Here is a 25642-nt window from a genome sequence, read left to right as displayed (position 1 = left end):
ATAAGACTTAAAACAATAGAATAAAAAGATGATAGAAGATTTATATATGCGTAAGAACACATATTATCTTTGGATGCTCTTAACAGATTATGGATGGTTATCATTTTTGGTCTCGAGAATTTATTAATGAAATCTCCTTATGAGATTTAGATAGCAGACAACAAACTTTGGGGACTTCTTATAGTAATTGGGTTTCATTACTCCTGTGGTTATACAAGTAACAAAGGCCAAGCACAAAATTATCCAAGAAAATATGAATAAAAAACATCTAATATTGATTGATATCGAGAGGACACTTTTCCATTTTATATAACGACCACATAGCTCAAAGTAGAAGCTTCCGAGAAAATGAAGATCCTTTCCATAGCTCAAACCCCAACTTTGCCTGCTTTACTTCGTCCACACGTCGGTGTGAAGAAACCTGCAGCCATGACATTGAAATTGTTCAAAGAGAAAGGAAGTTTAGCAGGGATGGAGATTCCAAATTTTACCTCAAGGGAAAGGCTAAGAACCAGTTCCTGCAAAGAGGGTGTAAGGCATGCCTTCTTGCAACACATATGACTCTGCTCCAGGCATTTAAACATCCATGAGAGAAGCTTCATGGCCTTCACAACCACTGCCAGGGGAGCAGGCACATACACCATTTTGGTACCCTCACCAGCTGCAGCTATCCCTCCTGGATCAAGGTAATAACAAGGTTTAGTACATTAGTCTGATGGCCATCTGCACAAACCTCATCGAAAGTGTCTATTTGATGCTCAGCATGAACACAAGTCTCTAATTCAACTCATCTGTTCAGTGCAGCATACTGCATTTTTTTCACTTGAGAGGCTTAGATGACCAAAAGGCTCATGCCTGCAAACATAAAATTTCATGTCACAAACACAGGCATAAAAAACATCATATTTCAATTCACTATCATCAAGCCAAAGTCGCCGTGAATTCCTTCTTGGTTACTCATCATGTTGCATGGAGGGATTAGCAGAACATTCCAGATTTGCTAACTTATGTCCGACTTTCTCCTTGCTCTAGTTTTTCAAAGCATTGATGAAATTTTGAATAACCAACATCCTAGTTACGTTTGGCGATCCATATGAATAATTGATCGACATAGTCTCAAATATCTAAACACAAGAAAATAGGCACAGTTAGCTGAATTTCCAGATCGGTAGACTTTGTCTTTACTCCTGTTTGTTAGACAAGGCTACAGATAAATCATCCATAAGTAATCCATAACCAAGAAATCATTCAAATCTAACCACTGAGTTTACATTTGATGCACCAACAGGTAATGCAAGGAGTAGTTAAAGCAATACAGGCCCATGGAAACCGGCTCAAACATGCAGTTCTACAGCACCTCAGATTCACGGATGGCTTTTACTGGCCTAACATAGTCACACGTTTTGAGACTGCTATTTCAACTCCTAGAATACCACATAAAGGATTGGAGAACATAACAGTATATGAGCTTCTGAAAGCAAAGGGAGAAGAAGAAAAAGAAGCAGTATATTGGTGTCGCACGAGTGATACAGTCTATGATGCAGTACAGAACGTATTAACTCATTCAATTTTGTTAGATGTCATAACATACAACACTCTAATTTGATGCATCGCAATAACACTTCCAGCCGAAAATTTAATTTGCAGATGACACAACACAATATTGGAGCCTTGGTTGTGATAAAGCCAGAGGATGAAAAACTGCTTGCTGGTATTGTCACTGAGAGAGGTAATCAGAATTCACTTGTTTGACCACCAAGTAATCCAAAATATTGAAATCAAAACCCTTGCCTTTAGTTGATGATCAGTTATCATGAGAAACATTTCAAGGGCTACAAAATTATTGTGATATAGCAAAACATGATGCAAATCCCAATATGACAAGATAAGTCCTAGGACATAGAGACATTCGAGTTATATTGTAAATATACTATCCAAGTCTGCAAAATGTGTACCATCACATAACTCAGAATCATTACAAAATAAATCAATCCCCTGACAAGGACAGAGAAGAAGTAACAACAGGAACCTTAAACTTTGGTTCAAATCAAAGTGATTCTCCATTTTGTTGTTCTGAATTCACTTTTTTTACAGATTATCTACGGAAAATTATTGTGCAAGGAAAATCTTCCACATCAACAAGAGTCGGGGAAATAATGACTGATGAGGTATAATCTTGCACTGCACGTAAGCTTGCATTTCCTTAGAACTCGGACGGTTGCTCCTATTTCTTGGTATTCTAACATTATCTTTTGCTGTGTTACAGAACAAACTCATTTCTGTGACTTCAGATACAAACATTCTAAAAGCTATGCAGCTAATGATAGGTAAATATTTGATTCTTCCTTGTATGGATTCCTCCCAAAACTTGGTAAGAATTTAACAAATACATGATACATGTGATCTTCTATTTTGGCAGACCATCATATTCGTCACATGCCAGTAATTGACAAGAAGGTAGTTGGCATGATCTCAATCGTAGATGTCGTTCGAACAATAGTAGAACAGCAACAAGCAGAAGTGAAGCATCTGAATGAGTATATCAAAGGCAATTATTAATACAATATGGTCATCCATACTTGAACATTTACTGTAGCAAAATCTCTGTGCTGCAACACCATGGTGTTTGGAATCATCTTCTTCACTTGGCGATCTGTTTAAAGGTTGATAAATAATTGTTCAACTTCTTAGAGTTAATATAGATGGCAAACAAGCAATGCAGATAGAGGTATCACCATACTATGTTTCCCTATACAAAACTCAAGTTACACTATTTAAGATTACCAAGAACTTGCAACATAAAATCAACTTGATTGAATCAAATGATAGAGTAAAAGATTTAACAGTTACCTGTAGAATTAATTCAGAAACTAAATAGGCTTTTGCACCATTGCAATGGTCCAAGCTTGCGAAAGATCATAGAAGTTGACATCTTCTAGGAAAGGGGCATATTTGATCATGTTAAAGCTAAAGATGGACAATAATTTGGACTCATGAGCTAATTTGAAACGATGTAATATATACATATAGTTACTGCAGTTCTCGAGAGAAGGCAAGTCTAACATGCAAAACTTGTTGTTCAATGTGTTTGCAACAAAAGGTATCATGGAACGGTGCTACCTCTTCAATTTTCATACTTTCTAAGACTCCTTACAGTTGAATAGGTGATGAATTCTTTTGGACAAAAATGACATGGATCTCCACTTTAGTTCTCTGTCTCGAGGGAGTGTCTGTGAAGTAAAAAATAAACAAGCTAATCATCAGCCGCTCCCGCTATAACCCACAAGAAAAAGATTTCTATTTTAGCTAGAGGAATCTATTAATTGATGAACACATTTTCGCATTTAAGGGGAAAAAGTTTGAAACTTTGCATCTTCTTCGCCAATCCTTTACCAAAAAAATCCAGAAAATTCACGTTTTGGGCTCTTTCTTCCACCGAAAGTTGGGATGCCGATTGTTTTGAAGAAAGTGGCAAAAGAAAGATGATGATCTTACTCACAGAAGGGAACCAGATAAAAGAGATGTACAAGAAAACTATGTTCTCTAATTTGGGGTTTACTCGACCGATACAAATTTATGTTGGGAAAAGCTGAGAAAAATCGAACCTTGGAAGAGATTAAATCAAACATAGTAGAAAAAGAGTGTGATAAAGATCGGACTCGTCTTAACTTCCAGTTGAATTTGTCGTCGTGGAAGGAGATGACGCCATTGCCGGGCTTTGCGAGAGCTGAACGCCAGGTGTCCTTCTTCGCCATCTAAAGGAGATCGTCGTTCACTACGAGCTGCGGGCTCCCTCTCTGACTCCCCGCCGCCGCCCTCTCCCGCTCCCCTTCCGTTTCCATCACCCTGCCTGCCGTCCACCTCGTCACTCCCGCGCTCTCTGCGCGGGTGTCGGTACCGAGAAGAATCCCCCGTCGCACCCTGCTTTATAGATACAAAGTCCTCTCCCGTGTCAGCCGATATAGAGCGACATATCTCCTATACATCTCGGTATCGCCCCTTATTTAAACAATATAACGATATTATATATCTTTATTTTTAAAAAAGAAATATTTTTTTGTTTTTTAAAAAGAAATATAAAAAAGAAAGTGATATCTCCAAAGATTTTAAGAAGTTATTTTTCCTTGATTAAGGTATTATTTAATAGCCTTCAAGAACTCTCTTTTTCCACTCACAATAAATCTGAAATTTGACCTAATGGTTGGATCTCCTCTTCGTCTTTTGATGTGGCTGTTGGAATACTTATGGAAGTAGCGTCCGATTGATTAACCTGATGAGAGCCACCTCCTTATCATCTGTCGACCATCAACATCAATCATTATCTCACACCTTGTTCAACATATCATCTTTGTTGTTGTTGCTGCCACTACAATGAAGGGGGAGAAGATTTTATCTGATGAATCATGATATGCTTTCTAAGCAAGTAGTGCCAACCAAGTGACGAGGAGCAAGTTAGGCCAAGCACTTCAGGGCTGGTTCGTATCTTAATCTTCCTCTTTCCCAAGTGCTGTTAAAGTAGCTGCATCACTGGATATGAATATTACACTATCATCCTCATTTGTGCCCCAGTCAACTCTTGAATCATTCTATGCAGGACTGGAGAACATATTCTTGGTTCATCAATTTAGGGTAAAGTTCACCAATTTATGTTTATCTTTTTGTTTAGTTGTGTTTACGAGAAGTATGGTGGACAAAAGCTCCAATAGATCCTTCCACAGAACATGTCTTAATTGTTCAATATGAGCAAATAATGAAGATTAAACCATCTAAATAACAAAATCCCTCTGTGAAGCAGTTTCTAGATGAAATATCCAGTCACACACGTGTCAAAAAGGAAGGCACAGTTAAGTTCATATATAATAAGGGATTTTATTTATCATTAACTTGACAATAGGGCAGGATAGCTCATCTTTGGTGTTAATCTGTTTACCAGCTTTACATGGTTATGCTTTAGAGGAAACTTGATGAGGCAGACTCCATTAACATGGGAACTATGAGACCTGGTCCTAATCCACAAATGAAAGGGCAGGTTGACTTCATTTCAAGAGATGTGGCATTCATGTGACTATATACATCAATCAAGGATTTTAGCATCACATCAAACTTTCATCCTGTAAAGACTAAAAGCTGAAAATAGAGAAATATTTTGGCTCATGAAAAGGGCTGTATTCTGTATATCACCAAATGACAATTAAACTTCTACCTCACCGGTATTACACAACAACAGGATGATGCATGTTTGAAACAAAAATGAGAAAACTACTCTATGTTTTTCAGGAGTACAACTAAAAGGCCAAATTACTAGAACCATGACATTTCAACAAAGAAACACTTCACCCAATTTACAGATTATATGCTATCCATGTGCACTGTATGCTTAGAAGTTATACATACCTTACGAGCCCTGGATATGCCAAGTATTGCATCCAAGCACTTGCCTGTACAGAGCATTCGTTTCAATTATACAGAGAAAAAAAAGAAACTAATCCTTCACAGCATCTTTAATAGTCTAGATTGTGGCCTTGAGTTGTTGTCTTTCACCTTCAACTTTCTCCGAACTTTGGGCTTGTCTCGGAATATCGTTCTTGCACTTCTTTCAACTTTGATTTCGCCGATCATTTTATTTTTCCAGTACTGTCATTTCACTTAATTCTGCTATCTTCTTTTCACCATAGGTTTAGGAGATGAAAACTTTATGTACTTCATCCAAATCATTTCCTGTATACCTGGAGAGGCATTAACATCATACAATGGGGGAATGAGGATTTACATTAGAAGTTCAAATTAGACTAAGAGGACCAATGGCTGAAAGCAGATATGAAGTGTCACCTCACACGTAATTTGTTATCCTTGCTATCTATATCATGTGTGTGGGTTTCGTCTTCTGACTGTTGCAGGTAATCTCTACTGCATTTAACATCATCTTTGCTGCCATATCTCAAACTCTGATGAAAGTGCTCATCATCCTGCGACAAAATGTTGCTGATCAAGTAGTTATAAATTCTTTGATATCACAAATTTCTCCTTGATCTTAATCATTATTATTTCTAATAGTTCAATTCTAGCTGAAAAATCTAAGCGAGCAATAATCATGTACATACTGTTTATTGTTTATTAACATGAAATTAGGTGATTCTTTAATCTAAATTAAGTGAACCAACATACAAGCAATTCTAATGCACTCAAAAGGATTAAAAAACAACCACAATCATTTTGGACATTTTTCAATAATTTGGTCTTGTACAGAATTTTTTGATATAAACTAACTCCTATGTAGTCATATTTTTCTAAGCTACAGTTTGCTGGATTAAAAAAGTACAAATTTGTATAAATTAATTAGTAGCAATTAAACTAATTTGTATAAATTAATAGATTCTAAAAATATAAACTTTCTTATGTTATTTTAATATCTTGGTAAATAAAATTAGATCAGTTTACAGAGGCTGTTATAGTTAATATATAAAGTAATACAAATTAAGTATAAGAAACCTCAGGTTTCAAGAGTTTATAATTTATCAAATTCCAGTATGGTTATTGGATTTTTTTTCAATTGCATTGCTTGTATCCTCTTCGAAGTCATTTATTGATGGATCAACTAATTTGTCATTGATGCAAACACATCAGGAAGCTTTGAATACAAATCAATCCATGATATCTAAAAGAAATTGTAAAAAGCAACTATGTTGATGCAAATTTATTGTTGAGCTTGTGCATTTTTGTTGTTTTAATGGCCATAGATATGCACTTGCATGGAACTATGTGTTTGCTGCTGTAAATGCGGACTCTTTCTGCATTTTGTTATGCCTGCATCTGTTTGCCTATCTGCTACTGAGGTTGGCCTTTGTTCTGTGTGGGATGATATGTTAGTTTTGAACTCTTTTGGAATCATGACTTTCCAAACTAAATCTAATATTGTGTTGGCTTCCTTACATTTGAAATTGAAGCTGTGTGGTTGTCACCATTTTTTTCGTCTGAGCTGGTAGTCAGTTGCTCCTCTAGAAGACCACCCTTCAAGTTGGAAAATGATCTCCTCAGGTCCTTTTTTTCTAACTCGTTTTTGTTTAAGGTATGCTTCAAGTTACTGTACTGCACTCCAGGGTTTGCTACCTCAGATTTCAGCACCGAAATAGTTGTATCTTTTTCATCTTTTATATTTCTCAACTCATTCATCTCTTCCAATGATATGTTTCCTTCTTTCCTTAATACTGCTATTTCTTTCTTAAGAATATCTATTTCTAGGTTTTTGTCTTGCAGTGATATCTCACCGACTTCAGTTGCTGTCCTTGATAGGTCCATCTCAACTAACAATTCTTCTTTCTCTTTGTTCTGCTCAGAGAGAAGAGATTTCTCCAATATGACCTTTTCCATCTCAGATTTGAGTTGCATTTCTTCTACGAAGTTCTTTTGGTTTGCTACCCCAGACATCTTATAATTCTCAAGCTCCCTTTGAGTATCTTTGAGTTCCAGAAGTAGCCTATCTGCCTCCTTTGATTTGAAATATAATAAGTCTACTAATTGCTTAAATTTCATGCGGAATTGTTCTTGCACTGATACCAAATCCTTTTTAGTTTTCTCCAATAGATCTTCCAGGCTGCTTTTTTCTGATCGCAGCTCTGCAGTTTCTTTTAGTACATGTTTGACTATCTTCTCATTTGCTTGAAATGTGGATGACATATGTGCAGAAAGACTTCTAAATTCCTCCTGAAGCCGCTTAACAATTTTAGAATTGCTCCATTTTGCTTCTCTTAATGCCTCTTCTGCCAGTATGGCCCTTTTCTCTTGCTCAACCTTAGCATCTGTGATGGTTGCTATATCTGCTCCAAATGATTCAGCCTGTTTGTGAAGTTCTTTCTCCAGGCATTCAACATGAGATTCAAGGTCACTGATAATGGCTACATGTGTTGAACACTCATATTGCATCCTGAGTTGTTCTCGCAGTTGAATTTGCTCCAGTTTTGTCGTGATGTCATGGTTTTCCTGTTTCAAAATTTCATAGTCCAAAGCAAGCTGTTCCATTTGCATTTCTAGATCTTCATGGTCCTTCATGTAAAATTCTACTTCATTATTAAGATCAACGATTTTGTTCTCGAGTGAGTACGCAACCTTCATATCATCATGTATATTGACTAGTTCATCCAATGCATATTGTTCTTCATTGTCATTTTGGGCAACTTTTTTATCCAACTTCTGCTCACATTCATATTTCTTTAGTTGTGGAAGTCCATTTTCCAATTTCATGGCCTCTAGTTCATCACCAGTTTCTGTTTTGAGATACATTTTGCTACATTTCATACAAAGTGGCTCCCTATTTCTCTGCTCCAACAGTGTATCAAGATCTTTTACAGCAAGTATCAACTCAGATCCTTGCATCATTTTTAGTTGCAAACGAAGATGTACATTCAGATTTTTCTCATGATCTAATTCTTGTTTTGTTTTCTCAAGTAATGAATGAAGATCATCTCCATCATGCTGTGAGCCAGTAGGAATATTTCCCTCAAATTTTATTGGCTTTTCTGAGAGCTTCAGTGATTCACATTCTCTTTTAAGTGCGTCTCTCTCCTCTTTTAGGCTACTTAATTCCCTTGAAAGATCTTCTCCTCGCTTGCACTCCTTAGTAATTTGCTTTCGAAGAATCTGCAGTTCCAGATCAGACAGTTCTACCTTCCTTGTCAACATAACAATATCATATCTTAATTTCTTAAGGCTGTCCTCTGAATCACATGATGTTTCATTTAATACAACATCACCTGAACTTCTTGTTGATGCATCTGCATTTCCATCAGGAGCTGAAGTGCGAGACCAGTCACCTGAACTGGTAATCAGCCTTTTAGGAGTGTCACTACTGATAAGAGGTGAGAAGAAGCTAGTAGGATCCCTTTGAGTATTGTTATGCTTGATCCAATTATCTCTTGTTGCATATATTCCTGAACTGGTATCTGAATCTGATGCTGATATAGTATCAAAGCTGTGAGATTTTTGGAGGCTTCCATGGGAATCAACACGGATAGGAATGTCTCTGCTTGATGGGAACTTGACTTGTGACTGAGTGTTAACATATGAACCATCCTGAAGAACGATATTAGAGGAAAAGTTCATTAATCATAGGTAATCTAGAAGTACGATACAAGATTTTCCACATAGGGCATTCTCTTAGGCTTAACTCTTGATCGATTGTGTTTAGTGTCCTACTTGAAGCTTTTTCATCTTTTTTGACAAGGATTTTCACAAATAGATACACTAATTATTTTTTCCTCCTTAGACAGCATAAGTTCCATAGCATCTTCAGATAGATGAAAAATGCATTAGCCACTCTATTAAACATGTGAAAATAAGCATCAAATATGTCAGCTGGTGGATTGCTGGTAGGATTTGAGGAAAAGAATTATAAGAATTATTTTAATTTTTTTTCCTTACACTCATAAAGCTGAAGCAGTCCATGTCATTGGGAGCTTTGACACCTTCCTTAAAATCACACAGCTTTAACTCGCTCTGTGATGCTCTTGTTTGTCGCTTAATCATCGCTTCTCCATCTTCATTACCTTCTCTGAGGGAACAGTTGGAGAGAACTGAATGATTAGCAAATCTACCTTCAGTCATGCAATTTATTCCAATATAAGTACTAGTCCCCTTAAGTTACCTTGCCTTACCATCACCCTGGATTCTCTGAATGGTAATCTGTCATTTCAAGCAAAAACCGAATAGTTAGGATTGTAGAGTAAACATCCAAAAACTTGTGATTCTTGGGACACATGAATGATCTGAACCATTTCAGCTTTGTTAGAGGATTAATGAATACGATAGAAGAAAGGAAAATCCAGAAAGCATGACAGTACAAGAACATATTTCATCTAGGAACTTGTGAATTCTATTGATCCTCAGTATCAGATGACACATGAGATCAATGCCTATCAAGCAACTTAGAAAGTGGGACTCCTCACATGCAAGATTGTTCCTGTGTTTGATGCCTTGAGAGGGAGAGAAACCGAGGCAGCATTGAACACCGCAGCATAGTCTGCCAGGTTAACAGTGACATCTCCCAAAACCCCAGCTTTGCTTGATCCCTGCAAACCTTGCAACGAATCAGCTGTAATTGTTTGTGCATTGTACATAATGAAAGAGCATCAGGAAACGATTGAAGAATCTTTCATACGGTAGCTGAAAGGAGAAATCTGTAGACTTTGTCATCCATCTTTCCAGTGGTTGGATTTCGGACAAGCTTCACCGTCTCGTAAACCGGATTCACCCAGTTGCAGGTGCCGCCGACGACCGCCACCTTCTCCGATCTCGCCGTCGGTCTGCCAGCGTCCACCGGACCCAGGCTGACCATCATCGTTCCCGGTCCTGACTGCGGTATCTGATGAAATCGACAATGTCAAAAGCAGAACCCATCTCCAGAAGATCAACCAATACGTCTCTGTAACAGAAGATCAGCAGCCAGATATTATTACTTCATCCAGCCAACCTGAGTCGCTTGGAATTGCAGCTTGAAGACGGCTTTGTTCTTGTTCTTCTCGGTCGCCCTCCATCGCGCTGCCTTGAACATCTTGGATCTGTCCTTCAATTCTTCATGGTGTTCGCGAACAATGTGGGGTGGTCACTGCACAGACCGCGGTCATGGCTTCTCTGTCATCCTCTGTATGTTACTGTGAATGAATCTGGAGGAAAATGCAGAGGGAGAAAGGAGAGTGAGAAGGAGAATATGATGGGTGGGATGAAGAGCAGGAAGACAAGTGAGCAGATCTAGGAATAGATTCATTTGTCATCTTTCTCTGTGTCTTCTTTTCTACTTGATGGTGTAAAGTTTGCACAGTGATACTGGGATGGTTTTGAATATGAGAAGCTTCTGTGCAATAAAAAAAGTGAGATTGCTATGATGCTGAAAAATGTGCTATAAACTAGGAAATAAGGAATTATTACGTTAGCTTGAGAGTTGAATCCTTGTGTTGGCTGGGGAATATATATATATATATATATGACTTAATACTATCATAGTATTATTATAGAATATAAGTGAGATACAAGGAAGATGAGCTTTAAGAAATTTCTCAAGGGAAGTATTGAGTTATTAAAAAATAAGTTTGTATACTTTCATTCTTTTCAAATTTTACATTAATATAGTTTTTATCCTTTCTCTGCAGAAGTGCTCACAATGACAATGTGATTTCATCATTCTTGCCACCACTTACTTGCCAAGGAAGCAGAGTGTGGACTTGGTCGTACTGGTCATGGTACCCAAGAACAGGGATGTGCATGTTGCAATCATGGAACATGGTCCCCTTCCCACATTACACTTGTCTGGACCTCAAGTCTATTATCCTTCGGGAGCATCTTTTACAGACCAATGTAGAACAAGTGGAGAAATGTTGACAGAGATTGAGAATTGCAAGTCTTCTTCCCTACAGCTGGTTTGAACTAATCCAAATGTGAGTTCTCTTATGTGTCTTATTATTCTTTTCCTTTTACTGTCAGTGCTTTTAGCTGAAAGAAAAAAAAAAAATCCAGTTTAATGCTCTTTCCTTTTTATCTGCTACTTTAGCAACATCCCTTTCATTTCAAAGTGGAATGGGTACAAAAAGAAAATGAGAAGATGGAAAAGCACGAAGAGAAGTAGAGAAGCATGAGTCGACAGAAGAAAAACAACTGCATTGCCATGAAACTGTAACAAATAGAGGACCTACAAATAATCGAGTCCTGGAGAAACTGATATCAGTCATTTGGTTATTGATCTGAAGAGAAAAAATCCTTTAAACAACCTCTAAAAGACCGATTTTACACTGATAATCCAAGATCACTTGCATTGCATGTCTTTTCTTCGTTCAGAGCAAAAAAAGCTTGATTAAGATTCCCTATAGGATTCATCCAGAAGAGTCTTTAGGTCATGCCTTATGATCTCCCATGAAGCAACAAGCTCAGGAGATTTCATTTGACTCGGATACAAAACTGTAGATAGTTGGTGTTAAAAAATAACCTGCATATGCAATTGACAGTGATTGATCAAATACTACATGAGATCTGCATTTTCCAGTGAATACAAGATGGGTTTCAATGTTCTGGTATTCTGAACAAAAGAACTTGCTACTTTGGTGAGTCAACATCAGATAATTGGCTCTTTCTCTTAGGCCATTAGCATACTGGAATATTTTGCATCCATGTATAGCACTTCCATCTATTTATTCCTTATGTTTCTTTGTAGTTAGAATTTAGGAAGATAGTTCTCCTACTAGTAGTCTATTCTAAGAAAGACAGAATGAGTAGACCATAATGATGAAACATGGAACCCTAGAATAGGTGGAGTTGAGTTGATCATGGTCCATGGATAAAGTAAACGAATTAAAGCTATCCTAGTAAGTATGGCTTGAGAAAAAGATTGTAGCTTGCTAAGGAGGATAGGAAAATGATGCAAAAGGCATATGCTCATCCGTTATCCTATTCTTGAATTAATTCAACTACTTCGCAAGAAAGAAAGAAAGAACAATCAACAAACCAGTTTAGCTACTGATGCTGACAATTTTTTATTTGAGAAGGGAACAAACAAGGGCATGTCATCAGGTTCATGTGAAGAAAAAATGAAATAAACAAGTAAAAGTGCTTCCTCATAATAGGATCAACTACATAGCAATGTCTTATATACAAAATTTCGTGAATTTTGAAACATATATGACCTTCACCTACAGATTAACAAACATGTCATGGTTCAGCTCCAAACCGGTGTAAGCTTGATCATGGAAACCAAAAAATTGTTCTACGGGCTCAAACTGTAGCTTAAATCCTCCACAGATGCTTGCATCTTCAAATCCATGAAGGAAAACTTCAGTAAATATCGTGTCAAACTGCATAAGTTTGGGACTAAGAACCTCAGAGTTCAGAGTCGATTCCTGTTGGCAGTTCACTCTATCAGATTCTGGAGCTGATGAGCTCTGGTCATTGCCACTGAACATTGGTAACCAATCTGCAAATAGGATTTTAGGGAAGGGGGCATGGTTGGTAACATGTATTGATTGGCATGGTGTTGGGGACACTGATTTCAATGAATCTGAGGATTCTGAAAGTGAGATTTGGTTACTGTTCTCATCTATTAATTTTTCCAGTTTTGGACACTGGCTGTCTGATTCTAGAGATTTGGTCATGGAGGCATGTGAGCTTGATCCTTCGATCTTTACCAGTTTCTTCTTGAGATGGGTGTTCCAATGGTTCTTTACTTCATTATCAGTTCTTCCTGGTAGATGCATTGCTATTTGAGACCACCTGAGATACCATTGTCAAAATTGCCTTAAACCTTCACTCAAGAAAGAAAAATAAAGGAATAAAAAAAGATGTTCTGTTGCATGTAATTGAAAACAATATAAATAAATATTTCCACTTTATTATCGATCGAATATAGAAAACCACTGTTACAAAAGAATATGAATGACAATATCTTATAGTGCAAGATGTGACTCAATTAGAATTGACAAACAATTAATATAACGAGATGAAATATCAAACATTGTCCAACCACCAGAAGCGACATGCGCACCAATATGTTCTTGGTTTATACCAGAAGTCTAGACATATCTAAAGAAGTTGACGGATAGTGCCAAAACTCATTCATTTTCTTGGCATATTTTAGTGCACTGGTAGCAAGATCTTGAAAAGTCAACTTTGCTAATATATTTCTGGAAAAAGATGATCTTGAATAATAATCTGTTCTGACTTCTGTAGAAAAGGTTGAAATGAAAGATGCCATCCAGTTCTTGATCTGAAAACTTACTTATTGCCCAAAAGGGTGTGAAGTTTCATAACTATTCTCTCCTCTTCAGGAGTAAAATCACTGTGCTTTAGTCCTGGCCTCAGGTAATTGATCCACCTCAATCTGCAGCTCTTTCCATTTCGTTGCAGGCCTAGAACAGAAAAAATGATGTGGTTATTTGTTGCATACAGGTTGTTCTAATCTGGCAAATTTGATTTTTTTTTTTAGCTGCTACATTTGACTTTGCCTCTTGCTAAAACAAAAAGAAGAAAATATAGAAGTGTTTTATGATGAACCTTTCTGTGTTATTACTAGATGCAAACACACAGTAAGAATATAGTGCGTTTATCAAGTACAATACATGGATGGAAATGAGACAGGTGAAGAAACAACCAGTTCTTCTGCCCTATAATGATCACCAGAACATCCTTAAGCAAATTGGCTAGTTAATTACACAATGTGACTAATATAAGTGTTCTTCAAGCAGAGGATGCCCATGTTCTTTGGATAGAAGTAGGCAGGTGCAGAGTAATCTTAACAGCAAGTGGCAATGACTTACCAGCTCTGGCAGGAACTGAACTCCAGCAACCATGGCCATGCTTAAGGATAAAGTCCCTCAGCCTCTGGTCCTCATCTGGTGACCACAGCCCTTTCTTATAACTAACCTTTGGCTTCTCACAAGCCTTGCACCCCATTACAAGGCAATTCTTAGAAGCCACCATTGACTGGCTTTTAAAGAGTCCAGGGGACTGCAAAAGAACTCAGCTGATGGCTTGTTGGCTTTGGTGCAATAGGCAGCAGACTTCTGAGATTTAAAGAAACTAGAGTTTAGCTTGGAGAACTTAATAAAAGTGTTATTCTTTAAGCAATTTACATAAGATGGAAATCCTGACTAAGAATAGTGACAGACTTCTTTGTGCTGTTTTTAATACTAAGATTTTTTTACAGTCATTACTTTAATCTGCTGTCCGTATGTGCTACAAATTTATAAGCATATGGGCCACTAACACAACAGAGATTTGTTATTACAATCTGTATCTGAGAGTTTTTTTTTATCTCTTTGTAATATGACTAGGTCAAAGCACTTTAATTTGAAATTGTGCCTACTTTTATATGCCATTACTTGTGCTAACTATTTATTGATTTTGTAAACAATTGGTGTCCTCAATAACTTATAGCATCTATTTTTTTTGTAGCAATTTTGCTGCTTATCCTTTTCATGTCATCAGTTACGTTAAATTGGAAAATAATTCACTGCTGTACTTTATTTAGAAACTGTTTTGCTTCAAGATGGGAATAGCCCAAAAATCAGCTGGATCAAGAGGGAGCAAAACATATGCAAATTATTAAGATAATATCTTCTAAATCAGGAAAAAGATGTGCAAGACTTGACATTCTCTACAGATAACATTTGTACCAAAACATTATTTATTATGCACTGTATGAAAATTTTAGATTGTACATGATTTTTATATTTATCATGATTTGCAAAAATGAAAAATGCAAATTACTTCCATGATACTCAGTCATGAAATATTAGATAGAAAACAACTCCTTTTGTTTATTTAGAGGCGTTTTTAATATTGGATGGTCTTTAGTATGCAGATATGGTTTTAAAAGTAAATTTCTGTACGGATGAAGAACTCTTCCAGTTTTAGGAGATAAAAAAGGTACAGAATCTATTTATATATTGATCAATCTAACAGCTGACCATTTTATAATATTAACATTAAAGTTTTGCAAAAGTACACAAAGAAACTGTACTCTTACAATGCAATGGTAGTTTATTTCTCTTAATCCACCATCTGCTATACTGTCAGTTTTGAAAATGTTTCTTGCAAAGATCCAATATTTAACATTTTAGAAAATTGTAAAATCTTAATGATTTTTGTCTATTAGATGAACATGATATTTCACTTTTTTTATGCTGATTTCGAAATTCACTTGCATTGGAACATCTACAAACAAACACACTCATTTATCTGTTTTGTCCCTTCATTTCTTAATTTTCATGACATAAAAACTATCTATTTGAATTTGGCACAATAGTCAAGACAATCCTTTATTCATCTCCTAATATTAATTCCTTGGTTTCTGGTTTTCTTATAGAAGAATTAGGTGACATCTACAAACAAACACACTCATTTATCTGTGTTTTCCCTTCATTTTTTAATTTACACATAAAAGCTATCTATTTGAATTAGGCACAATAGTCAAGACAGTCCTTTAATCATCTCCAAATATTTATTCCTTGGTTTCTGGTTTTCCTATAGAAGAATTAGGTGACAGCATAATCTCTAAATGGAATAACTTTCTTTTTATAATTTCTGATTTCTGCATGTTCTGGAGAAAAGCCGCTGAGAATCAATACACTAACACATTATTATGTATTCATGCATGAATTTGAGAGTAATTAATCACCTAACCCTTGGAAAAATGAACAAGCATCCAAAATAGTCTATGTACCTAGTCTCAGGGTTTGTCGTACCATAGTATATCACCCAACACGGGTGATGCATACTGGTCCAATAGGAGACTGTACATAGACCATCGAAATGAAAGGTTTTGTCTCGCTTAATACGAGCTTGTATTGTTCGATAACAATCGAAATGTGATCGATAGATGGTTCAGATCTAACCCTTTCAACGATCATCCATTTGAAAAAGTTTTTAAACCTTTTCCTCCCCTTTTTTCATCCCCTTTCACTCTCTCAAACTCTTTACTCTTTCGGTCTCTTTATCATTTTCTTCTTTCTCTCATTCTCACATTTGCACTCTTTTAAAACTTCATAAAGTTATGATTTATAGATTAGATCAAGCTTGGAAGGTTAATTAGGAAAGATTAACACCTAAGTTAGAGGAAGAGCCCTCTAATCAAATATATGTAGACAACTTCTCAATTATATTAAGTAACTTGCTTGATCTGGAGACATGGGAGTGACATGGACAACAGTGCCTCGACCGATGATGGTGACGACGTCGAAGAGTTGTTGATCCCGTCTACATAATTTGAGAGTGGTGTATGGATTAAGGAGTAGTATTTTACATATACCACCTAAGATTTAGATCATGAAGCTTGATGTGATAGTTATTCTTCTCCGAGCAGCAGTACAGTAATAGTTGGTCATTCTTCTCTAAGCAATAGTATGATGATTGATTTTATGATATGGAATAGCAGATCAATGGTGAAAATAAAAGTTCCAACATTCTCTATGTTCCACACCAATATATGCCACAATTGTAATTTTTTAGGACCTACCTTAGACATGTGTGGTTTATGACGATTAGACTATAACCATCATCACATTGATGCACCAATAGCAAATGATGTATTAGTATACTATGTCGTGGGATCAATTTCGGGATTGGATCTGACAAACATATCGAGTTGATATATAGATACATAGGGTTGAGTATCCCAATCCACCACTCGTCGAGTCTCATCATTCTTTTTTATGACAGAATTTGATATATCCATTGATTGATTACTTGACATATGTGATTTATGACGATTAGACTATAACCATCATCACATTGATGCACCAATAGCAAATGATGTATTAGTATACTATGTCGTGGGATCAATTTCGGGATTGGTTCTAACAAACATATCAAGTTGATATATAGATACATAGGGTTGAGTATCCCAATCCACTACTCGTTGAGTCTCATCATTCTTTTTTATGACAGAATTTGATATATCCATTGATTGATTACTTGATTCATTTGAATATTAAATCTTAAGTTGTTTAATAAAAAATCTCACAATTTAAATTATTTTTTTATTAATAATTCAATATCAACGAAGGGACGATCTAAAATATACCACAAAGCTATTCCTCAAGACCCGAAAAAGATATGTGTCACTATTCTTTCCTAATTTAGATTATTTTTTGCTAAAGTTATACTAAATTTTTATTTATTTTTAACTTAAAAAATCTTAATCTAACTTTTTTATTTTTAAAAAAAATTTAGAGCTATTTTTGACTTTTTTTTATGTGTCGTGAATACGTCTCGTTTTACTGACACATAGTACATTGATATAGAATGATATATACCATTTCGTCGGCTGATCAAGATATCGGTTTTGACCGATAAAGCTAACCATGTCTGGGCTGATAGAAAATTCTATCCTTGTTTATGACTTAAAAGCACATTGGACAGGTCTTCTTAAACAACCTTCTTGCTATAGTTGAATTATGCTTTACTGAAATTACACAAAATTTTCTTCTCTTTCATTGTTTGAATGAGCAAACTCAATACTTCAGATGTTGTTCATTTGTCAGAAATTTCTTATCCTCATGGATCTTGGATAACTGGTAGGAAAAAAACTTCATACTGATTTGATATTAAGAATAGTAATTGCAATGGATAAGTAATGTTATTTACATATAGAGATTCTTTTGATAAAGAAATCAACAACAAGAAGTAAAATACATTTCTACTGGTTTTACAATGCTGTTATTTACCAGTTATATATACAGAATGGATTGTAAGAGGAACATTAAGAATTCAGTATTATTTTCTACTAATTTCCTGGATCTCTAGTAGCTATTGCATTTCTCTTTACCACAAAATTATGACTGGAACAGAATAATGACACATAAGTGTCTGTGCATTGAGAAGGATTCAGAATAATCTTCAGGCCATGAATGAGATCATGGTGTACTTTTCTCACATCACTTAATTCATTAGGTACATACAACATAGTAATAGGAAAGGGCTGATGAGAGCATACCTTGGAATTGGATTATGCTAAACCCAAGATTGGTATAATAAAATATGACCAAGAAGGAAAGAGCTGAACCATGAAAGAATCACTAAGGCAGTCAAATGATAAACAGTGTTTTCATGTTTATAGTGGTCCTGAAACTTAAGAACAATATGAGCATGCAGTTGGCTTTGCCATCAGATCTGCATAATTTGTCCATGAATCTTTTTGGACAACATTATTTTAGCAAAATGGTTAATCCAACTCGAGTGTTAAATTTGAAGTTCTTGTTCATTTTAATCCAGCATGCTCAGTAGCTTGTGTTATGTCCATGGTAGTAAATAAATATATTATCAAATTTGCTGGAAAATAACTAAACTTGATGTTATTACAAACATGATAGTTAGAACTTATGCATCATGAGAATTAGGTAGGTATGAAACATATATGAAACTGATCATGAAAAAAAATTACATTCTACAGATAGCTCTGGTTTAGCTGCCAGGCAAAGAATATTAGTCCCATGCAGATACAGTTCTGCTGTAAAACAAGAGAGAATGTTTGTCTGTACAGCATGGTCTTTTTATATTGGTTCTATGTTCAATTATTACTTGTTTAGGTGCCAATGATAAGAGCTCCAGGATGCATCATGTGACAAGACATTGATGAAGATGAAGAGAATGTCACATTCCTGTTAGGTGCCACTTTATATAATTATACAGGAAATAACTTTAAAGATCCATTGGACTATACTTTCCATGCATGCTTCCAAGACAAGGTTGTCAAGTTTTGCATTGTTAAAAAGCTAATGTAAACTGGATATCTTCTGTTTGTCTAGATGCTACACAATGTTGATCACAATTGCCTCATACTGTTACATTATCTGTTTGTGACATCTTCACAGTCAAACTCTGGGTTATTCTTATAAGACAATTTAGCTTAAGAATCGTAGTCTATTCCCAGATCCTATTCTTTGTCTTGGAATAATCAAGTTCAATTTTCACTATTGAGGAATCTAATTCCTAGTATCGTCGGATCTCAATTCTTTTCTCAGTGATTTGACAAAAGGTGCTTTTCAATGACAAAATTATGCACTAGAAACATATCACTGAAATAAGTCTTTTCTAGTAGTTTATTAGTTCTTTATCTTAATCTGCATCTTCCTGCATGAAAAATATGTTGATTTTTTTATGTATTATTTACAACATGGTGCAATGTGGTAACACACAACAACATGGGATCCCTCAATAGTCACTGGATGGCTTTTATTATAATTATTTTGAACAGTGGTTACATGCATGATCTTGATGAGGTGAGATATACAAATACATATATATATATATATATATATATATATATATATATATATATATATATATATATATATATATATATATATATATATATATATATATATATATATATATATATATATATATATATATATATATATATATATATATATATATATATATATATATATAATGAAAATGCTACATAGGAATTTTGTGATTATGACACAGTCAAATTAGATTATCAATGAAGAGTTCCAGGTTTCCTCAAATTAGATTAGCATAGACAGACAGATTGGATATCCAAGGCCATTCCCCTCCCACCTGTTTGACTGGGTCTGTGGGTTGGAGCTTGCATCTCTCCTACCTTTCCTCCCCTGCTCCCATCTTTCTTCACCAAATCAAGGCCTATTTCTAATTCTTTAAAAGCTTGACTTCGGTGATCTCTTCTCCTCTGTCCCATTCTTTCATCCTTCATTTGCTTCCTTCCTTTGCAGACAAAAGAGGAAGGGAAAGATACATCACAAGAGCTACTACAAACTCATTCCTGTGTTCTCTAAGCTGTATCTGCTCTTGTGGTGTGTCTGGGGAAATTGCCATACACTTAAAACTTTGTGTAGATCATCACCATGTCTTTCAGTGGTACCCAGGACAAATGCAAGGCATGCGACAAGACTGTCCATTTCATCGATCTCTTGACCGCGGATGGAGTTCCTTTTCATAAGACTTGCTTCAAGTGCAGCCGCTGCAAAGGGACTCTTTCTGTAAGTTTGAACTCTCACCCTGCAAGAGACATATGAACTGTTTCATTGATGGATAATCTTCACCTATTCCTTTGAACTTATGTAAACAATGACCAAAAGATGATTGTTGACCTGCCAGTGTAGTTGTCTTGATGTTACATTCACACAAAAATAAGCATGATGGCAATAATTTTGTTACAAGATGTTCCCTTTTTTTTTATGGTGGTTGATTGTAACACCTTGGTGAGAGTGTGATGATTCAAGAATATGAGAGAGATCTCTTTTTGGTCCTTTGTAGCTTTCACTACGACAACAATATAAGAAATTGTTAACTGATTTATTCTTTCTGCATAATTCTCACAGATGTGCAATTACTCTTCCCTGGATGGCATCCTCTACTGCAAACCCCATTTTGAGCAGCTCTTCAAGGAGACAGGCAGCTTCACCAAGAAGTTCCCAATAGGTAGGCAGTCACCATCTTATTCCATGCATGCCGCCCACTTGATTACTTCCCCTTTTTCTGGGGGAAATGTGGAAAGGAAATCCCCATCAGAATCCATTTCAAATGATCTAAAATGCTGCTTAAGAACATTTTAGGATTATAATGATTGTGATTCCACAATTCGTCATCCAACAATGGTGTCATGCATGCTTAACAGCATTTTCTTGTTGGATTTGCCTTCATTCTTCTGGCCTAACATTGCTTTTACGATCGAAGGTGCAAAATCTGGAGAGAGAAATGAACTGGTACGAAGAACAAGTCTCTATTTTACCCTTGCTTCTCCTCAAGTCCTTTCTTGTTCCTTCGCTAATAATGAAGTTAAATCTCTTCCGATCATGATGCTCACAGGCCAGACCTGCAAGTAGGGTCTCCTCCATGTTCTCAGGAACCCAAGACAAGTGTGCGACCTGCCACAAAACAGCATACCCTTTAGAGAAGGTCTGCATGATACCATGAGTGCAATAACTTTGAGACATTCACAAGCTCATTCATTAATCTTCGTTCTGGCAGCTGACCGTGGAAGGCGAATCCTACCACAAGACCTGCTTCAAGTGCTCTCATGGGGGCTGCAAGCTTACGCCATCGTCCTATGCTGCGCTCGAAGGCATCATCTACTGCAAGCACCATTTCGCGCAGTTGTTCAAGGAGAAGGGGAGCTACAACCACCTGCTCAAGGTAGCGGCCATGAAGCAGAGTTCCGGATCTGAGGAGACAGCTGAACCCAAGCAGGAACAGGCGCAGTCACAGATGAACCGTTGAGTTCGACTTTCTTCCAGCTTTGTGCTGGGTGTTGTTCAGTGCGCATGAAACTTGTGCCAAGGAGATTGAACAGTCGACTTCATTTGAGAGTCGTGTAATTATCAGAAGGACATGAATAGTATGAGAGATCTACTACTGTGGCATTTTTGCTGGAATTAAGAGATGAAGATTGATATTGAATAGCTCTCCTCAATCTTAAACAAAGTGCAGTCTGTACCTTCTTGATCATAAATCTCATTCTAAGGTTCCCACATCTTTTCATGATGCATATCATCAGATACAGCTTCCATTATTTCCACTTACAAGGTTTGATTAAGAAAGCTAGCTCCCATGTTTTGATATGTGGGAAGTGCAAACTGATTTGTTTCCTTCAAAACAAGTGACAGCTCACAGACAAGTTGAAAAACTAAGAGCATTCATAGAAGGCATTTGTTTGAAGAAGAAATCAAGAAAAATGGCTCAATTTGGTAATGTTTTGAATCAAGTAAAACAGCACTTATGGTTAATGGCACTCCTAGATCTGTAATAGATTTAATGAAATTAGATAGAGGATTAAAAGAAATACTTCAAAGTGTCTACTGCAAATTAATGGAACTCAACAATATCTGGCTGATTAAGTTGATATTAGCAGCAAGAAATCCTATACAGCCTGCTGCAGCTTGATCATTTATTGCCTAATAGAGCTTTTTGTATGGAGGTGCAATTATATGATATGTCAATTTCTGCCCAACATCCCTGGTTGGCACATTGGACTTACTTTATGGAATGCATTTATTTTGCATTTATTTTTAGGGTCATTCTAAGAAAAGAATATTAGTTCGATACCTGTGCTGATGAACCACAACCAAACACAAGTTTGAGCCAATGTCAATTCCCATTGTGATATCTTAATGCACAAGCACTATATCAAGAATGTTCTAATAAAGAAAAAATTGACAAGTATCTGCTCAATCAGATCACATAGTTTGCATATGATTGAAAATTCTACACAATCATACATTGTGTAAGATAATATACTTGTACAAAAATTTCAGGATCAGATGTACAGATGTGAAGGAGAATGACCAGGATAGCTTACCACATCAATCAAGTAAACTGTGAGACAGTGCACTAGTCAGAAAAAAACTAAGAAGCCTCGAACAGTTTGACGACATATATGTTAGCTGATCGATCCCATTATATTGAACTTTTGCATTTCTTCCTCAGTGACAGCATCGGACATTGTAACAGCTGCTGGTTCTTATAATCTTGAATCATATTATAAACCTACAACAAGAAAATTTCAAGTCATGAATATGTGCATTTGTGGCCAATTGACAAGTACTGGATGATAAGATATTTGAGCCTTTACAGAACTCTGCTTCATCTCCTATCATGGAGTTCCAACTTAATCACAAAGAAATGCATAAAACAAGACAACAATGCTTGAAGTTCACAATACCTTTCGTACTCCAGATGTCAATCCCATATTCTTCATGGACTTGCCATCTACACACTTCCAAGCACTTGTGCATTGGATATTTTCAGAAAATTGTCTTAAGCCACCTACAAAGCAACACTATATAAGTAATGAAGACTTTGATCCCACGGGAATACAATGCACAAGATCATTGTTACAAAGGGACAGAAGTCAGTACCTTCCAGTTTTAAAATCAAAAGTTCAACATGCATATGGAGCCGGATGTGAGAAAATATATGAACATACTTCCCTACATCTTCTCTCAAGATCACATTGCAGATCTCTTTTAAATTGATATGAAACAACTCCTTCAGATACTTGTCTACAATTTTTCTCCTTGTGCCAACATCTATTACTTCTTCATCCAGTAGGACAGTTGGGAACTCCCAAAGGCCAGCAAGCAATCCTTCCTCTGGCCTTTTAACCAAAAGTAACACGTCATTGTTATTCCTACCTCTTAAAGATTCTTCATCCAATCCTTCAGTTAATTGAACAACGCAAACAGCAGCAAAATCATGACGCTGTTTTGTCTTTGCTACCTTTGATGGATAATCAGTGACATCAGTTGATCCACTACTTCTGGAGAGTGAAAGTGCAAGACAGGCCTCTGAAATTGGGCATGCTGAACAACCTGGGGTCGTAGTGCTACACAAGGTTGCCCCTAGTTCCATCATAGCTTGATTGGAATCTCCAGGTCTCAAGGGATCAACCAACTGCGAAGCTAGCTTCCTATGGCATAAAATAGGAAGTTAGAGTACCAAAGCCCAAAAGCAGTACACTTCATGGCGGATTCAAGTTTGAGACATGGACTTATGGAACTAAACTATCAAAAGGTAAAAGAAAGTAATTAACTGTGAGAAAGACAACAGTAATCATCCCTGCAGAGAGTTTTAATCAAGCATCAGATTTTTCATAGCTGATCATAGGCTCAGGTTCATGGTGTATTACACTTTTGACATTCACTGATTCAAAACAGACTCAGGTTCTCACCAGATTCCCTTCACTGTTGTTGATTTTTTTGGGTTAGCAGAGATGGCCTTCAGCCTACTGATCACCCTGACAACATTTCCATCAACGGCAGGCACTGCCTAGGAAGATCATCATCGAACTGGATGGTTAGGAAGTCAATAAGCATGGATCATTCATCAGCCAAAGAAGACAAGAAACTAAAAGGTCAAAGAAAGGCTACCTCATTGAAAGCTATAGAAGCAATGGCTCCTGCGGTGTAATCCCCAATTCCTCGAACCTTCCGAAGCTCAGAAGCTGTTCGAGGAAACTCTCCTTCTTGGACAATCGACTTAGCGCCCTAATCCACAATAGAAGAGTCAATTCCATTTGTCCTTGTAGTTATAGAATATCATAATGAAAGTTTACAAACACAAACGAAAATAATGGAAAAATATCTCAAAACTCCCCCTTTTGTAAGAAATAGTGAATTGAATATATTCTGACTTCGAGTCCCTCTGGTAGAACGGAAGATCCAAAATTTAAGAGGATTGGGTTTGGGAATCACCTCCAAGAGAAAACGGGCCCTTCGATAGTAACCCAAACCAGCCCACACTTCATTCACTTCCTGCAAGAAGAAACCAAATAAGTAAAAAGGAATCAGCATTCTCTACCGTCTCTTCTCCATCATCTTAAATTCACGACGAATTTTTAAAGGCAGCCATTGCTAGCTAGTGCAAAGAACAGAACCTCTTGGGACGCGGACGCGAGGTGGTGGACCGTCGGCCACTTATCCATCCAGCGATTGTAGTAAGCGATGACGGTTTGCACCCTGGTCTGCTGCAGCATCATCTCCGACACCCAGACAGCGTAAGCCCTTTCCTGATCCACCTCCTTTCCCTCCTCCCCGTTCCCGCTGATGCCGCCGCTGCTCGCCGTCCGCCACGGCAAGACACGGCGGTGCACGTCATACCAGCGGAGGAGGGCGGCCCGGATCCGCTGGGCCTCGTCTGCGGAGAAGTCCTCTATGTCTCCGAGTGTGCTGCCGGATTCCATCCCCTCTCGATGGCACTGCCGTGCCGATGCCTTTACAGCTGTTCGCTTCTTCACCTTCTCTTCCTCCGCTGCTCTGCTTGCCTCTGTTGCGGTTTTCTTCTGCGCCTTCTCCTCCATTGTGGGACACACTTTTCTTCTCTTTCGACCTGCTGCTTTCATGGACGAGGAGATCTGCGGAGGATCTGGAATTGGAATGGAAGCTTTTGCCGCCAAGGGTTGACGGATGACCAAAGTGCGCATCTTTGGTGAGGTTCTATTTATCCGTGGAAAATGGGGTCTATTAATATTCTTTTGGCGTTTTAGCGAAAAAGGCCTCCAATTATCTCATTTTTCCCCATAATAAAGGCCAAATAATTATATTACTTCGATATACGAGTACGGAAGCCATCACATTTATAGAGGCTAATATAAATTAGCTTCACCAGTTTGCAACCACGTCTCACTCTC

General features: G+C 36.9%; 5 protein-coding genes and 2 long non-coding RNA genes across 11 annotated transcripts; 2 read left to right on the top strand and 5 right to left on the bottom strand.

The window, feature by feature from the left end:
• Positions 1-254: 254 nt before the first annotated feature.
• On the bottom strand, positions 255-3946 carry LOC135605712 (uncharacterized). 3 transcript variants are annotated; one of them, XR_010484517.1, is made up of 4 exons: positions 3670-3946; positions 2580-3230; positions 492-855; positions 255-421 (listed from the first exon to the last, which is right to left on the bottom strand). It is a non-coding gene; the product is annotated as an uncharacterized LOC135605712 (long non-coding RNA). The 3 variants fall into 3 exon arrangements; XR_010484518.1 differs by having other exon boundaries at positions 2580-2653; positions 2851-3936; XR_010484516.1 differs by having other exon boundaries at positions 2580-3929.
• On the top strand, positions 556-2655 carry LOC135605710 (CBS domain-containing protein CBSX3, mitochondrial-like). The gene is made up of 6 exons (XM_065096112.1): positions 556-686; positions 1289-1552; positions 1648-1729; positions 2095-2168; positions 2267-2327; positions 2420-2655. Exons 2-6 carry the CDS (start codon positions 1292-1294, stop codon positions 2557-2559), a joined length of 618 nt encoding a protein of 205 aa, XP_064952184.1. The 5' UTR covers positions 556-686; positions 1289-1291; the 3' UTR covers positions 2560-2655.
• Positions 3947-5286: 1340 nt separating the features above from the next.
• LOC135605706 (spindle pole body component 110-like) lies at positions 5287-10948 on the bottom strand. 3 transcript variants are annotated; one of them, XR_010484515.1, is made up of 9 exons: positions 10463-10946; positions 10151-10354; positions 9939-10061; positions 9638-9675; positions 9415-9544; positions 6931-9066; positions 5830-5966; positions 5542-5726; positions 5287-5438 (listed from the first exon to the last, which is right to left on the bottom strand). XR_010484515.1 is itself a non-coding variant. In XM_065096107.1 (8 exons), exons 1-8 carry the CDS (start codon positions 10524-10526, stop codon positions 5678-5680), a joined length of 2895 nt encoding a protein of 964 aa, XP_064952179.1. In that variant the 5' UTR covers positions 10527-10948; the 3' UTR covers positions 5287-5677. The 3 variants fall into 3 exon arrangements, 2 of the variants coding, with proteins under 2 accessions (XP_064952179.1, XP_064952178.1); XM_065096107.1 differs by having other exon boundaries at positions 5287-5726; positions 10449-10948; XM_065096106.1 differs by having other exon boundaries at positions 5287-5726.
• Positions 10949-11809: 861 nt separating this feature from the next.
• On the bottom strand, positions 11810-15301 carry LOC135605709 (transcription factor LAF1-like). The gene is made up of 3 exons (XM_065096111.1): positions 14289-15301; positions 13751-13880; positions 11810-13245 (listed from the first exon to the last, which is right to left on the bottom strand). The coding sequence occupies exons 1-3, from the start codon at positions 14449-14451 to the stop codon at positions 12669-12671; spliced, it is 870 nt and encodes a 289-aa protein (XP_064952183.1). The 5' UTR covers positions 14452-15301; the 3' UTR covers positions 11810-12668.
• Positions 15302-19967: 4666 nt separating this feature from the next.
• LOC135605713 (uncharacterized) lies at positions 19968-21604 on the bottom strand. The gene is made up of 2 exons (XR_010484519.1): positions 20607-21604; positions 19968-20514 (listed from the first exon to the last, which is right to left on the bottom strand). It is a non-coding gene; the product is annotated as an uncharacterized LOC135605713 (long non-coding RNA).
• LOC135605711 (LIM domain-containing protein PLIM2b-like) lies at positions 20070-21988 on the top strand. The gene is made up of 5 exons (XM_065096113.1): positions 20070-20495; positions 20838-20937; positions 21193-21221; positions 21325-21414; positions 21487-21988. The coding sequence occupies exons 1-5, from the start codon at positions 20361-20363 to the stop codon at positions 21733-21735; spliced, it is 603 nt and encodes a 200-aa protein (XP_064952185.1). The 5' UTR covers positions 20070-20360; the 3' UTR covers positions 21736-21988.
• Positions 21989-22667: 679 nt separating this feature from the next.
• LOC135605707 (adenine DNA glycosylase-like) lies at positions 22668-25434 on the bottom strand. Its single transcript, XM_065096108.1, has 7 exons — positions 24890-25434; positions 24708-24767; positions 24384-24500; positions 24185-24282; positions 23373-23923; positions 23177-23280; positions 22668-23001 (listed from the first exon to the last, which is right to left on the bottom strand). Exons 1-7 carry the CDS (start codon positions 25352-25354, stop codon positions 22912-22914), a joined length of 1485 nt encoding a protein of 494 aa, XP_064952180.1. The 5' UTR covers positions 25355-25434; the 3' UTR covers positions 22668-22911.
• Between the last annotated feature and the right edge of the window lie 208 nt (positions 25435-25642).

The sequence above is a fragment of the Musa acuminata genome, chromosome BXJ2-2, assembly GCF_036884655.1.
Source record: "Musa acuminata AAA Group cultivar baxijiao chromosome BXJ2-2, Cavendish_Baxijiao_AAA, whole genome shotgun sequence".
In the NCBI taxonomy this organism is placed as follows: domain Eukaryota; kingdom Viridiplantae; phylum Streptophyta; class Magnoliopsida; order Zingiberales; family Musaceae; genus Musa; species Musa acuminata.
This window is presented reverse-complemented; position numbering and strand designations above follow the sequence as displayed.

What these genes read in the sequence shown, in the direction of transcription:
- LOC135605710 (XM_065096112.1), top strand. Translation starts at nt 1,292, where the DNA reads ATGCAAGGAGTAGTTAAAGCAATACAGGCCCATGGAAACCGGCTCAAA. An exon ending in TGGTATTGTCACTGAGAGAG is followed by an intron (nt 1,730 to 2,094) that starts GTAATCAGAATT and finishes CTTTTTTTACAG; the next exon opens with ATTATCTACGGAAAATTATT. An exon ending in GGGAAATAATGACTGATGAG is followed by an intron (nt 2,169 to 2,266) that starts GTATAATCTTGC and finishes GCTGTGTTACAG; the next exon opens with AACAAACTCATTTCTGTGAC.
- LOC135605706 (XM_065096106.1), bottom strand. Translation starts at nt 10,543, where the DNA reads ATGTTCAAGGCAGCGCGATGGAGGGCGACCGAGAAGAACAAGAACAAA. An exon ending in GATTTCTCCTTTCAGCTACC is followed by an intron (nt 10,062 to 10,150) that starts GTATGAAAGATT and finishes CAAGGTTTGCAG; the next exon opens with GGATCAAGCAAAGCTGGGGT. An exon ending in ACACAGGAACAATCTTGCAT is followed by an intron (nt 9,676 to 9,938) that starts GTGAGGAGTCCC and finishes TTGAAATGACAG; the next exon opens with ATTACCATTCAGAGAATCCA.
- LOC135605709 (XM_065096111.1), bottom strand. Translation starts at nt 14,451, where the DNA reads ATGGTGGCTTCTAAGAATTGCCTTGTAATGGGGTGCAAGGCTTGTGAG. An exon ending in TTCAGTTCCTGCCAGAGCTG is followed by an intron (nt 13,881 to 14,288) that starts GTAAGTCATTGC and finishes TTTCTGTTCTAG; the next exon opens with GCCTGCAACGAAATGGAAAG. An exon ending in CACACCCTTTTGGGCAATAA is followed by an intron (nt 13,246 to 13,750) that starts GTAAGTTTTCAG and finishes ATGGTATCTCAG; the next exon opens with GTGGTCTCAAATAGCAATGC.
- LOC135605711 (XM_065096113.1), top strand. Translation starts at nt 20,361, where the DNA reads ATGTCTTTCAGTGGTACCCAGGACAAATGCAAGGCATGCGACAAGACT. An exon ending in CTGGAGAGAGAAATGAACTG is followed by an intron (nt 21,222 to 21,324) that starts GTACGAAGAACA and finishes TGATGCTCACAG; the next exon opens with GCCAGACCTGCAAGTAGGGT. An exon ending in CAGCATACCCTTTAGAGAAG is followed by an intron (nt 21,415 to 21,486) that starts GTCTGCATGATA and finishes TCGTTCTGGCAG; the next exon opens with CTGACCGTGGAAGGCGAATC.
- LOC135605707 (XM_065096108.1), bottom strand. Translation starts at nt 25,354, where the DNA reads ATGAAAGCAGCAGGTCGAAAGAGAAGAAAAGTGTGTCCCACAATGGAG. An exon ending in ACAACAGTGAAGGGAATCTG is followed by an intron (nt 23,924 to 24,184) that starts GTGAGAACCTGA and finishes TTTATGCCATAG; the next exon opens with GAAGCTAGCTTCGCAGTTGG. An exon ending in TGACATCTGGAGTACGAAAG is followed by an intron (nt 23,002 to 23,176) that starts GTATTGTGAACT and finishes TTCTTGTTGTAG; the next exon opens with GTTTATAATATGATTCAAGA.